The 14,231-nt window shown below is 41.3% G+C and overlaps 1 protein-coding gene across 9 annotated transcripts in view; it reads right to left on the reverse strand.

The window, feature by feature from the left end:
- Nucleotides 1–14,231, reverse strand: part of RAP1GAP2 (RAP1 GTPase activating protein 2) — a 358,594-nt gene that overhangs the window by 54,243 nt on the left and 290,120 nt on the right. For all 9 annotated transcript variants that reach the window (XR_004537138.1, XM_033922698.1, XM_033922700.1 and 6 more), the window contains 3 exons: nucleotides 11,928–11,999; nucleotides 9,835–9,921; nucleotides 7,878–8,012 (listed from right to left, as the gene is read on the reverse strand). Coding sequence is in view for 8 of the 9 variants with exons in the window: in XM_033922698.1 (XP_033778589.1) it covers nucleotides 7,878–8,012; nucleotides 9,835–9,921; nucleotides 11,928–11,999 (294 nt within the window). In the remaining variant the exon portion in view is untranslated. The remainder of the gene's footprint in view (nucleotides 1–7,877; nucleotides 8,013–9,834; nucleotides 9,922–11,927; nucleotides 12,000–14,231) is intronic.

A 14,231-nucleotide genomic window follows, 5' to 3' on the forward strand; every position in this document is an offset into this window, starting at 1 on the left:
GATGATAGAATGTCAACACCAAGATGTCAAGCCTTATGTTTTACAAGGATTTAGATCATAAAAAGGAAAGGAGCACCAGGCATAAGGCTTGTTATACAGAAAAACACCTTTAACCTTCAGTAAACAACATATTGAAATAATAAGCTCATGAGCTGAATGCAACCAATAGCAACCACAGAAAAATAAGGCCCAATAGGTATTCTGAGAACTATCTTTGGCGTATCGAACGGGGAGGCTCTGAAGCACAAGAAAAGGCAGAAAGCCTGTTTCTTCAAAGTGAACAAAGAGCCCAGGATAAGAAAATCTCAAAATGCATATATATATTGCTTTATTTTATAAACAATTTAGGTTGAAACCCCCTCATTCTAAAACTCTCCTTTTAGGAAGCCACATTAGGCTTTTTTATGGCTGGCCGCGGCAGTGTTAGCTTTGACGGTCATAGGAATTCTATGAGCGTCGGATCTAATACCCGTCGCGGCCGGTGATAAAAAAAAGCCTAATGTGGCTATAAGGGGGGATAACTTACCCCCTCTTTTACAAACGCATAGCACGGGTTTTAGCGCCGACTGCGGTGGTAACTGCTCCGATGCTGATAGGAATTCTATGAGCGTCGGAGCAGTTACCGCCGCTGCTGGCACTAAAACCCATGCTCTCTAAGGTACCCCACTGCTCTATTGCTATGTCTGAGTAGCCAGTCCATTACAGGACTGGCCCCTCCCATATCCAAATGGTCCTGTTCCGGGCATTTGGGACTTGGACAAAATTTTGGTCGAAAATATGGTATAAAGATAGATGTCCTAGTGGCCTGGATGTCCAGATAGAGGATTTAAAAAAAAGAAAATAAAAATTTTCTAGACTTATGGTGGTTTGCCTTTCGAAAATAGGCATTTTCTTACTGCCGACTTTGGACATCTAGCGCCATACGTCCAACTCAGACTTAGACGTATGTTTTGAAAATGTCCCTCTAAGTGTTCTTTAAGTGAATATATAAAGTACTGGTGTAAGAGGCTGAATCTGTGCCTATACTGCACTGCTCGGGTGCAAGCATAAATGTTCGTCTCTAGATTATTTATGCATGCAAATTAGCCTATACCTACAAATTCTGCTGCCTAAACTCCACCCTGTACATGCCTACTGGCAAAATAATGCCATCATGTCAGTAGAAAATATAATACACAACACGCTTTCATGAAAATTTTTTATAGAAATCAAAAAATTAATCAAACTTATTTTCATATAATTTATGTAATAAGAAGGTTGTGCTCAGAGACATTTTTTTCTTAAAATTTTTTGAGCTCCAAAGGGACTAATACCTAAAGAAAGACTTGTGTCTTTTGAAATTCTTGTTTGCCTTCCTGAAGAAATAATGAAACGTGGCACGTCAAGGCCAAAAAACATTATCTAACAGATAAGTGATGTTCATTTCTTTTTTTTTTTTATAATTCTTTATTCATTTTTCATCTTACAACAAATTCATATATATTATACATTTATCAATTAAAACATCATTGGAAATTCTATCATTAATGATATTAGTATATAATAATTTTATCCCATCCTCCCTTTCATTCTTACATTCAATCAAATGTTTCATATCAATAATCTTTCCTAGTGATCTAATCATTTAATAAATTCAAATTCCCCCCTCCATCCCTTCTACCTTAGATGTTCATTTTTTGATGCCTTGCACAGTAGTAACTTATCGTTTATCTGAAGGTACAGCAATAATTGGGTGGTGAGGTTTTTGGGGGAACTTGTTCCCCTTTTTCCTCCATGTCTCTGAGCACAACCTTCTTATTACATAAATTATATGACAATAAGTTTGATTAATTTTTTGATTTCTATAAAGAAATTTTCATGAAAGCGTGTTGTGTATTATATTTTGTCTGATTTTTTTATGTTTTCCTTTTTGGATTGCTTTTCCTCTGTGTTTTGTTGTTGATTTAGTCGGCAATCATGTCAGGACAGAATTCTATTACAGGGCATACACACATGTGGCACACAGTCACATATGCACAAAAAATGACTTCATTAAATTACTACTACTGCTACTATTTATTACTTAAAATTGCCCTCTCAGGACCACCCAGTTGTGGAACCAACGTTTCAACCATCGTGCTGTGGCTTTCTTCAGTACCTTCAGAAAGGTACTTCATAATATACCTTTGGTCATTGATTGATACAGGCTCCCTAATGGCCAACATTCATTTTAAGATGCTTTGTCAGTTTTGCAGGCTTCTCCAAATATTGAGCCTTCTCTAAGCATACAGCTTTCATATGCAAACAAGTTTTCATACAATCTTTAGGAATAAATTATTTCTGTATTGGTAAATTGAACGCATGCCCCAGATACAATCTCTTGGACTATCGCTGGCTGCATTTCAGTTCATTGGCTGGACCTCCTGTGCCACATCTCCAACTGCCCCCAACACACACACTGAATTACTTATTGAGTTCAAGAAGCAGCATCCAGCAGTAACTCACATGTAATTCTGCTTTTCACTGTCTTTCTTCCTAGAAGTTTGGATTAGCATACTGAGTGGAGTGGGGGAGGGTTACTGGCACACCAGCGAGAACATAAAGTACCATGCTCTGCATGCCAGTACCCAGAATGCTTTTGGGCTCATAACAATATTGTGGTTATATCTAATCCACAGTTTCAAGAAGAGCACATAAAGATTTTTATGTTATAGATGTAGAAACAGACATTAATAGAAGACTGATGTGCTAACAATTGTAGGCGCCCAGCAGAGCTCACTTTTTTGTCCATTTTAATTGTAGAACTTGGTTATTGATTAATTTTATTTAAATTATTTATATGTCATCTACCACCAGCTTTTTAAAGCTGTACTATAATAACTATAGGACATATTCTATTCAACAACGCAAATAAAATCCATCACATACACCAACAAACATAACAAAGGCTTTAATACATATGTAAATAGAAGCTTTCACCTGTTTACAAAAATCCAATAAATTCATCTGCAGCTGACTAGCCGGTGCGACAACACTCCAAATACTAGATCCAGCTATGGAATTCATCCCTGCTCAAAATCACAAACCATACCCTTATTGCAAAGATTAATCATCTGGTTACAGTATTAGGACACTTAGAGATATGATTCACTGGAGTCAAAATACCTTTGCATTATTGAAGGCAATTAATCTTGGTCTCATGTTGTCCAGCATATTCTAATTGGCCAATCAAATATGAGGGTGATTTTCCTGCCAGAGTTGAAAGCCTGACTTAGCTGGTCAATTAAGCTCATTTCCAGGCAAACTGGGGCGGGGTGTTCTTAGCTGAAATTTCCCCTCCTCTAATAGCCGCCTATTATTTATACCTGCATTTCTTTTCTCTGACAACCTCCTGGCCTTTCCAACAACTTACTTATATTCACAACTTCTTTATCCCTCACTCTTTCCACCTTTAAACTTTAACTGAGATCAGCTTTCCCTTAATTAGAAATTTATTTATTTAAATATTTATAACCTGCATCATCCCCAGATATGAGTTGATAACAAAAAATACATACATAATATGAAATAGACATAGTACATGAAATTACAAAATTATAAACATAACAAAACATTCATAAGAATAGCCTTACTGGGTCAGACCAATGGTCCATCAAGCCCAGTAGCCCGTTCTCACGGTGGCCAGTCCAGGTCCCCAGTACCTGGCCAAAACCCAAGGAGTGGCAATATTCCATGTTACTGATCCAGGGCAAGCAGACTTTTCCTCCAGGAACTTGTCCAAACCTTTCTTAAAACCAACTATGCTATTTGCTCTTACTACAACCTCTGGCAATGCGTTCCAGAGCTTAACTATCCTAAAAATCAAAACTCAAAAAACATCTAATCAACAAAAACCAATGAAAATTGTTTCTCCTTCACCATCCCTTCTAGACTATATTATGCTCCCTCCAGTGGACCATGATCAACAGGCCTCCTCCTCCACATCTACTTCAAATCTAGCCTCGGAACACACTTCCTTCAAACTACTTTTAAAATCCACGTCTAATCATACTTGCACTCAATTAGTTTGTCAATTAGTTTGTGAGGCATTTTAAAATAAGGATTTGATTTTAAGAAAATGTAGCTAAGATGCCCCCTGATGAGCATCACTGGTTCTGGGGCCAATCTGGCAGGAATCGATACCCCCCAAAAATGATCTAGGTGTCATGGTAAATAACATGCTGAAATCTTCTACCCAATGTATAGTGGTGCCCCCAAAAGCAAACAGGACTCTGGGAATTATTTGGAAAGGGATGGTAAATAAGATCAAGAAAATTATAATGTCTCTGTAGTGCTCCATGAAAATAAGGTGCAAATTTAGGAGTCTAACTTAGAAGCTTAAATTTAGGAGCTCAGCTTTTTTTTTTTTTTTTTTTTAAATCAGGTCCAATGTGTTTATTTACATGCTGTATACATGTGGAGGGTCTAAGTCCGAATTTAGACCTTTTGCAGACCATGCACAAAAATCTAATATCAAACATGCCCATTTTCAAAACTGCAAAACGTCTATCTGTTTTTTTTTCAAAAATGACCATTTTTCAGACGTGTTTCTATCTTCTTGAACCATTTAAAAACAAACAAACAAACCCATGTCCGAAGGAAAATCACATCAAACAAGCCATTGGGAGGTAGGAAGGAACATCATTTTTAGTAGACTGGACACACAAATATCCCAATCAATTTAATTGTTTTGTAAACCGCCTCAAATTCATTGGGGGATTTAGCGGTATATAAGACACCACATTAAATTAAATTTTGTGTTCAATGCGTCTTTTTGAACCATTCTCGAGAAAAATACTTCAAAAAGCAAAATGCACATAACAAGCCATAAGGATGTAGGGGGGGGGGGGCAGCGTTTTTAGTAGACTGGCCACACAGATATCCCAGCAGAGCAGTGGGGCCCCCCTAGGACCCAGGTACACAATTCACCATAACTAGGGTTACCAGACATCCGGATTTCTCCAGACATGTCCTCCTTTTGAAACACAGATGTCTCAATCCGTCCTCCTTTTTCCGGAGCCATACGGTATAACCCTAGGGAAACTTTCAGCCTCATCCTCTCCAGCACCTCATTAACATTTTGGTCCTTTGTAGAATAATTTGGGCAAACGGGCGATTTGAAAATCCAGAAAAGGCCTTGGATTAAAAATGATACACATTCATCACCCATGCAATGCAGAACTCCAAATAGCATTAATGCCACTGCCTTCAAATTTCCGTCTGCATTTTGCTCAAACAGTTTTTATTCCATGTAGTACTAAAGCGACCATCAGCATGATATATAGCTGTGATCAAAAGTCTAGCAATAGTGCATCAAGGGAGCTACAAGCTGTGGCGCACTTGACAATATATCTAATGAACTGAACTCTTGTCCTTGAAAGAACAAACCTCATTAAATTGGTACAGAAACTGTGTGCCATAAAACTGGTTGTATATCTGCCTAGCCCTTCCTAAGAAAATGAATTGGCCACAAAAGTACAATCCCACTGTATGTTTCCCTGCACTTGTTGAGCAGCGTGCACCTTTTTAATAATTTGCTTGAATTTTTGGCTGTACAACTGCTTTGTATGTAGATGTCTCTTCAGGACTCCTGAGGAAGGCTAGTACTGCTGAAACATGGACCGTGCTGGGTCTTAATTTTTCATTGCACATCACCTACAATAAAGTACAGCTGCCTGTTTACTCCTAGACCAATGTCCCACAAACTTTCTTGAACCACGGCACGCTGAAGGACGTGGCCGCGGCATCCGGAAGTGCCTGGACGTTGCCGTGAAAAAATCACGCGCATGATGTCTGCACATGCGCAAAGGCCCTCCAGTGGGGGGTGCCAGCAGGGATGAGGGCTGGAGAGGAGAGGCGCTGGCGCCCAGTGATTGCCTACAGGACGTGCCTCTCGCTGCGAGAGGCACGTCCTGTAGGCAGTCAGCCAGTGCCAGCATCTCTCTTCCTCCCAAGTGTGCCGTAATACACTGTGCTAGACTCCAAATAAACATCTTTTCTATATGTTCCTGTATTCATTTGGGTACAAGGGGCCGCTGAAAAGTTCTCAGCCCAGCCAACAAAGTTGGGGCAGTCTCTGAGGGCTATATACCTAGTCCACTTTTTTTTTGTTCCAAATTTTTCAAACTGAATGAAAAAAGTATAGTCCTCAATGAAGACTGCCCCAAGCTTGTTGGTTGGGCTGAGAACTTTTCAGCAGCCCCTTGTACTATGCTTTTTTTATTTTTGTTCCACTGTTTTCTGCATCCTTTGTGTTGTGGAATTTTTGTTTTTCTTCTTTTTGAACGCGCTAGAACCATCAGGACCACCCTATGTGCAGTAGAAGTTTCAAGTTTGTTTAGGCTTGATATACCGCGGTTTACAGAATATAAAGCTAAAACTAATTTAAAACAAGAGGGATCCGACATATATAATTAAAATAAGTCTTAACAGAGATTTTGGCAGTTGGAACCCAAGCACAGTACCGGGTAAAGCTTTGGATTCTTGCCCAGAAATAGCTAAGAAGAAAAAATTAAAAAAAAAAAAAAAAAAAATTTAAATTGAATCAGGTTGGGCAGACTGGATGGACCATTCGGGTCTTTATCTGCCGTCATCTACTATGTTACTATGTTACAATGATTGCAACTTCACAAGATACAAAAGGGAAAAGGGCAGGATTGCATTGCTTCCTAAACATTTTTTCACCAGCCTTGAGCTTACTTTAGAGCTGCTGTTGCTTTAAAGCAGTGGTTCTCAACCCAGCCTTTGGAGCACATCCAGCTAGCTGGGTTTTCGGGATATCCACCATGAATATCCATGAGCTAGATATGCAAATAGAAGAGTTAATACACGCAAATCTCCTTCATTTCATGTTCGTTGAAGACAGTGTGAAAACCCGACTGGCTGAGTGTGTTTCAAGAAATATAAAAAGAATCATTGCTTTAAACACCAATTCAGCAACAGGTAGGGCTACCAGATTTTACGATCATAAAATCCAGACCCATGACCCCACCCCCAGGTGTTATTGTTTAAGAATACTAAGAGGTGATTAATTATTATGAGTTTATTTATCAGTTAACATATCTGATTAAATGCTGAATATCAGAACTTAATCGGATAAGGGCTGACTCTAGCTCTGGGCTGCTCATAAAATAGTTGGTTTTGGCTTAGGTGTTAACCGGGTATTTTCAGCAGGTGAATATATCCAGTTAGTCCAGGCACGGAGTAGCCTAGTGGTTACCTCCCCTTCCTCTCCCTCCTACCTATTCACCTCCCCTCTCTCCCTCCTCTCCTCCCTCCCTCCCTCCTCATCCTCTACCCTCTTGCCTCTCTTTAAAGTTGTCTTGAACCTGTATAGGTATGAGCGATGCACAAATGGAAGATTAGATTAGATTAGTGCAGTAGCTTGAGAACCTGGGGAACTGGGTTCAATTCCCACCTTGGCTTTTTGTGACTCTGCAGGTCGTTTAACCCTCCATTGCTCCAGGTAAAAAAATAAGCTCCAGACTAACCACACAAAGGAGGTATATCAAATCCCACCCCCAGGGAGCTTTAGTAAATACAGCAGCTGGAGGTAGCTTTGACAATGACTCCAGCAGTGGGGAAGCAAAGCCGATTACGGATGGACTTACTGTGCCCAGTATACAGTATGGCAAGACAGATCGGGACAGGCTGCAGTTAGCTTTGACAGCGACTAGCAGCGAGGTGGAGTAGCGGATACCGGACAGACCTCTAAGGTACTTATCTATACGCAGCAAGATGGATCAGGAGCAAGTATGGGTATCTTAAACCACATAAAATTCCGTTCACAAAAAAATGTCACCGACTAATCACTCTATCCTCTTTATATTTAATACCTCAACTTTAGACCTTCTGCATACCTTAAATGATTCCAAGAATCCTCCATGGCCTCCGTTTTCCAATTTATCTTCCTCAGGACCCAGCCCTAACATGGCCTGAGTGTGCGTATGAAGCTCATCATGAAGATTGTCCAGTAACGCAGCCCGTGTTCGGTCCTTAAAAATGGAAAGGGACCAGCTTAATACTATGGCAAGTAATAGATCAGAGGACTACTTTCAAATGTTTCAAGAGCACTTTACCACGATGACAGTCATATAGTCAACTTAATATATGTTTCATATAGGAGCATGTGATAAAAGCAGTTAGTGTTTCTGGGTTTAAAAAAGATTTGGACAAATTCCAGAGGAAAAGTCTATAAACTATTATTAAGGTAGACCTGGGAAAGCCATTGCTAATGCTGAGGTTAAGCAGCATAGAATCTTGCTACTTTTTGATATCCTGTGACTTAGGGTTGTCAGATTTCTTCTTTAAAAAAAAAAAACAGAGGGCACCTGTCCCTGCCCTGTTTCACCCCCTAGCCCCGCCCCATTCTCCCTCCAGCCCCGCCCCATTCTACCCCCAGCCCCGCCCCCATACAAACCTCCAGTCTCCTACCCCGAGCTCGGGGCTGCATCTGGAGTGCCTCTGCGCATGCGATGATGTCACGTGCATGTATTTGTATGACATCATCGCACTAATGACTGTGCATGCAGTGAGGGTCTCCAGATGCAGCCCCAAGTTTGGGGACTTCCAAAACTTGCTGGGTTTTGTAAATCACTCTAGGCACCCAGACAGTCTTCTAAAAAGAGGACATATCTGGGTTTTCCTGGTCTTCTGAAAATCCTACTATGACCTGGACTGGCCAAGTTGGAAACAGGATTCTGGACTAGATGGACCCAGTAGAGCAACTCTTGTGTACTTATTGTTATGTTCTATGCAGCATTAAAATCAGCAGTTAATAAAGTTAACGTGCTAATTATAATGCAGGTATTAGCAACCAATTTAGGGCCCCTTTTACAAAGCCGCGGTAGCGATTCTCCCGCAGCAAATGAGCTGAAGCCCATAGGAATTGAATGGGCTGCAGTGCATTTGCTACACGGGAATCACTACCATGGCTTTGTAAAAGGAGCCCTTAATGTCTAAATACTAAAGGGCACAAAACACACCGTATCTTATAAAATGTTTTGTGGTTGTTAAACTGTTTCTGGAAGGGCCTTTCTTCATGGAGGATTTTTCCCAAACTAAGGGTGGGAGGAAGTGGGCAGCCAAAGATGAAGTCCTGCCTTAAGACTTGCATTGACCACAGAGAGCTAAAGCTAAAACCTAGCGAGATGGTATTAAGGTTCAGCGTTATTTCATGGGATGTGTGAGCTGCTTTGCAAGCAACACAATTTATTTTTAATTGTTTTCATGTTAGATCCACTTAAACACATGCATTTCCTAATAAATAAAGAACTTTTCTAGAGTAAGATTCTCAGCTGGTATAAAGTATTCCTTGTATTCAGTACCAAATAAACAAAATATGACATACAGTATTGTAAAAGGCAATCCAGGGGAGCATGTAGAAAATATTTCATCTTCATTTTGCCCTCCAACAAAAATTGAAACAAAAAACATTTATATGAGTGCATATTTAGCATGTTTTTAAGCAGTGACTGACACTTACAGTACTGCCAGTGGGTGGTGCTGTTTCACTATCACATTTTCAATAGTGAAAGACAGGCAAGCTCTGCAGGACTCCAGGGAACCTGCCTGGCCCTTGAGATTGAAAACATAGTATTGAAACAGCGCCCCCTACTGGCAGCAATGCCATTGGCGGACTCCCACTAAGCTTAGAGAGAACAGTGCTCCTGAGAGTACAGCCATTGGGGTTCCTAAAATGAGGTGCCATGTTATAGAATTTCCTGCATTGTGATACAATATGGAAAAAGGATAGTGACAGTCCTTTGTAGGGTGGCCATAAGATGGCAAAAGCTCACATTTCACCACCAACTTTACCTCAAGCTTTGCAAACTTGTCAGACTTGCAGCAGGAATGCTCAGCATTGATGAGTTTGGTTAGCAAAAACTCCCTAAACTCTTGGTTCTGGAAGAAAAGAAAAACAGAAGCAGGTGTCAGAGATGCTTTAAACTAAGTGCATAGAGAAAAGATCAGTCATCTTTTAAAAAATTATCCCTTTATGCCAGCCATCAATGGCTCCTGGTTAGCTAAATAGGGTTACCAGACATCCGGGAAATGTTCTCTTTTTAGAGGCAGTTTGTCCAGGTTTTAGAAGTCCCTGACCTTTAGGGCCGCGTCTGGAAGGCGTCTGTGCATGTGCATGCACGGATGTTGATGCAATGACATCATATGTGTAATCGCGTAACATCATCGCATTGACATCTGTGCATGTGCAGACGCGGTCCCGAGCTTGGGGAGGTTCAAGTAGGGGCAGGGCTGGGGTGGAGCTGGAGGAAGAATAGGGTGAGGTTGGAGGTGGAACCAGGCATCCTCTTTTTTATAGAGGAAATCTGGCAACCCTATAGCTAAATAGAAACATAGAAACATAGAAAGATGACAGCAGAAAAGGGCTATAGCCCATCAAGTCTGCCCACTCTACTGTCCCACCCCATTAAGTCAGAGTGCTGCTCGACCCACGTAGAGATCCCATGTGGATGTCCCATTTATTCTTAAAGTCAAGCACGCTAGTGGCCTTGATCACCTGCACCGGTAGTTTGTTCCAGTGATCCACCACCCTTTCTGTAAAGAAATACTTCCTGGTGTCACCACCAAATCTCCCTCCTCTGAGTTTGAGCGGGTGCCCCCTTGTGACTGAAGGTCCCTTAGGAAAGAATATGTCGTTTTCCACCTCGACATGACCTGTGACGTACTTAAATGTCTCAATCATGTCACCCCTCTCCCTGCGCTCCTCTAGAGAGTAGAGCTGCAACTTGCCCAGTCTTTCCTCGTATGAGAGACCCTTGAGTCCGGAGACCATCCTAGTGGCCATTCGCTGGACTGACTCAGCTCGAAGTACATCTTTACGGTAATGTGGCCTCCAGAATTGCACACAGTACTCCAGATGAGGTCTCACCATGGTTCTGTAAATAGCGCTAACTGCTAAATTCAGCAGGACTGGGCTGTCTCCTGCTGAATATCCCAATCAGCTGCTATTCCAGTCACCATCTATGTTGCACAATATAGACGGTTAGTACTAATATTCATTGGCTGACTGGCTAAGTTTAATGGCCAGATAGATCTGCATAAATTACTGCTATGGCTTAGCTAGTCAACCAATGAACATTGGCTTGACTGACTAGGGGGCATGTGAAAAAGCTACTAAGAAGTTGATATAAAACGAATCAGAGATGGCGCTTCTTATGTTCACCATGTGCTTGACCTCCATTGTACAGAACTCAGTTAACCAGAGACTACATTTATACCCCACCATCAACAAAGACCTACCACTATATTTATTTCTGTTGAATGTTGAAGTACCTGCATATAATAACCTATACCTATATTTAATATGTAAATTATTTGGTTTGTTCCACAGAAAGATGGTATATCAATTCCTATCCCCTTTCCCTTCTTTTTCATGTTGTTAAATGTTTTTGTTTGGGGCGTGCTGTTAAGAAAAAAATTAATTCTGTACAAGCAAAAAAACGCACAGAAGATTAGGAAGTCATAAGAGAGTCCTTTTTGGTTATAGATACTCGACTTAATAATCTTATAAAATATCTTCTGCCTTTTCTTCCTCCTTATTGGGCCAGTATCCTTCTGGTTTAGTATTTCCACATATATTTTCTTATAAGCCTTTCATTTGCAAACTGTTTGGGTGAGAGGAGAACTAGGAATAAGTTAAAGAAAAGATACTGAACACTTAAAAACAAGCACATTATGACCAAGACAGACCTACTTTATAAAAAGCAAAGTGCTGAGGTGAATCATAGAACAGGTTGAGACAGCAGATATACAATGCAAAGGTCCATGTAGTCTGTCCATTTCCCTGTTCCACTGCAATCTTTCACTATCTAGAATCCCAGCATGGATTTTGCCTCTATCTGTAAAGAAATATATATATATTTTTTTGTCATTCAATAGTTACTTACCTTCTGAAACACTGGTGGGTTTGGCAGAGGAGGACCAAAAGGTGGGACATCTTCTCGAGCAGTGACTGAAACCTATTAGAAATGAGAAAGCAAAACACATTGGGATCCATATGTCCAATGGCAAAAGTCTCCCCCGCGAGCTCTATTTAGATTTTGTGTTGCTTGATGACTGAATACATACCTTACTAATGATCCTGGGGTGGGGGAGGGAAGGGGGGATAGTTTTACCAGTTGTTTTATTGGGCATTGTACTGAAGAGTTACTGTACAACATTTTGCTGTGTTGGGCTATAGGGAGGGGGAAATTTTGGCTTTTATTGCTTCTTCTATGTTACTCTGTTTACTGTATTGTATTTTTGTGAAAACTTTTTCAATAAATACTTTGACAATAAAAAAGAAAGCAAAGCACAGCTAAATGGAGTTCAACTCCTAGGCAGTGGCACAGGGAGGGAAGCTGGTGCCCAGGGCAGAAGGAAGATGGCACAGAGCATCCACACTCCCCACCCCCCTCATCAATATTGACTGAATAAGAGCGAGACAATAAAAATTTAGAGAACCAAACAAGGACACCTATGACTAAGTCCACGTAGCTTTCCTTGGCACATGTGTACATTTGTGCCTGTATCAAGCTGACTATTCTGTGGTCACTTTCCCCCTATGACGGATTGGATGGGTTTTCCTCAGACTTCCACAAAACTCATTTGCACGCAAAGTTGTTTGAACATCGATCGCCATTTTCAATCAGACCATCTATCAGCTCCACAGTGACGATTTTTTTGCATCTGGATCCAAGAGTCCTCCAACTGCATTACTGCTAGTGGGGGGGGGGGGGGGAGGAGGGCTTCAATATTGGGCTGTCAATCACTATTGCCTGTCCTTCACTATTGAAAATGTGATAGTGAACTGCACCACCCACAGACATCAAAATGGGGTGGAGGGAGGGCAGTCTTGAGTGTGACTAGTGCAGCTCTGTGATCATTCTACTTTTGTTTTGCTGCTGATGCTCTGGAGAAGCATCTGCAGCAGCTGTGGGTGGGATAGAGAGAGAAGAGAGAAGACAGAAGTCAGATGCTGGATGTGAGGGGGAAATAGAGGATTAGATGCTGGATGGGTGAGGGAGGGAACAGAGGGGTCAGACGCTGGATGTAAGGGGCAGAATAGAGGGGTCAGACACTAGATGTAGGGTTCAGGCTCAACTAAAATTGATCTCTTTTAATGTGGCGACTGGGATTCCCAAACCCCATCAGCTGAAGAACTCTTCCCCACTGAAAGACTTTACAGGTTGGGTGGCCACCGGTAGAGCCGCCACAAATGCTGCCAGCCAGCCATGCCCTCTCTTGTGTGCATGCTCAGTTTTCACTCTTGCATGGCAGCTGCAGATCCAGCATCTCCTAGCCATTAAGATCATTTTAAATATCAAGACCCCAGTGGTCAGGCAACTCACAATTGATGGGTTCTGGAAGAAGTCCTTGGTGCATGGTGTCTGGGCTAAAAGAGTTGGCAGAGGATATAAAATTGATGTGTGTGGGGGGGGATATAAAATTGGGGGGGGGGGGGGGGGAGTGTGGCACAGTGGTTATAGCTACAGCCTCAACACCCTGAGGTTGTGGGTTCAAATCTCACATTGCTCCTTATGACCCTGAGCAAGTCACTTAATCCCCCACTGCCCCAGATACATTAGATAGAGTGTGAACCCACTAGGACAGATAGGGAAAAATGCTTGAGTAGCTGAATGTAAACCACTTAGACTATAAGTGGTATATAAATAAAATGGGGTGGGGGAGGGAATGCCCAAATACTTGTAAATGAATACCCTAACACCTTAGCTCAAGAGAAGCCAGTTCTGTTTGAGCTTTAAACCCCAAAGAGCAGGAAGGAATTGTTGGGGGAGGGGGGAATGACACCAAATATTACAATAGGAAGATGAGGAAAGCCTTTTTCTAAAAGTTACTTTGAGTGACATTTTAAGATTATATTCAATACAAATGAACATATTATAATGTCATATTGAACTATTAGAATGATTTTGGCAACCTAGAAGAAACCTCCCCCTCCCCCAAAACGATCTCTCTTTAATTACAGGTCATTTGGACATTCCAGTCAAAACGCTTCAGCAGAAATGGACAGGACTGGTATTACTGGGCTGAAACTGGTATTTCATGCTCACTGTCACTACTGTTAACATGTCCAGCAAGGACAAGTGTAAACTTCAAAACGGATGTAGCATTGTGCACAACATCGCTTGAGAAACCCATGGGAAAATCTCTTTCCAGATGGTGTCTAGCACTGCCACCTTCATCTTTTC

Source organism: Geotrypetes seraphini, chromosome 15, assembly GCF_902459505.1.
Source record: "Geotrypetes seraphini chromosome 15, aGeoSer1.1, whole genome shotgun sequence".
Lineage (NCBI taxonomy): Eukaryota > Metazoa > Chordata > Amphibia > Gymnophiona > Dermophiidae > Geotrypetes > Geotrypetes seraphini.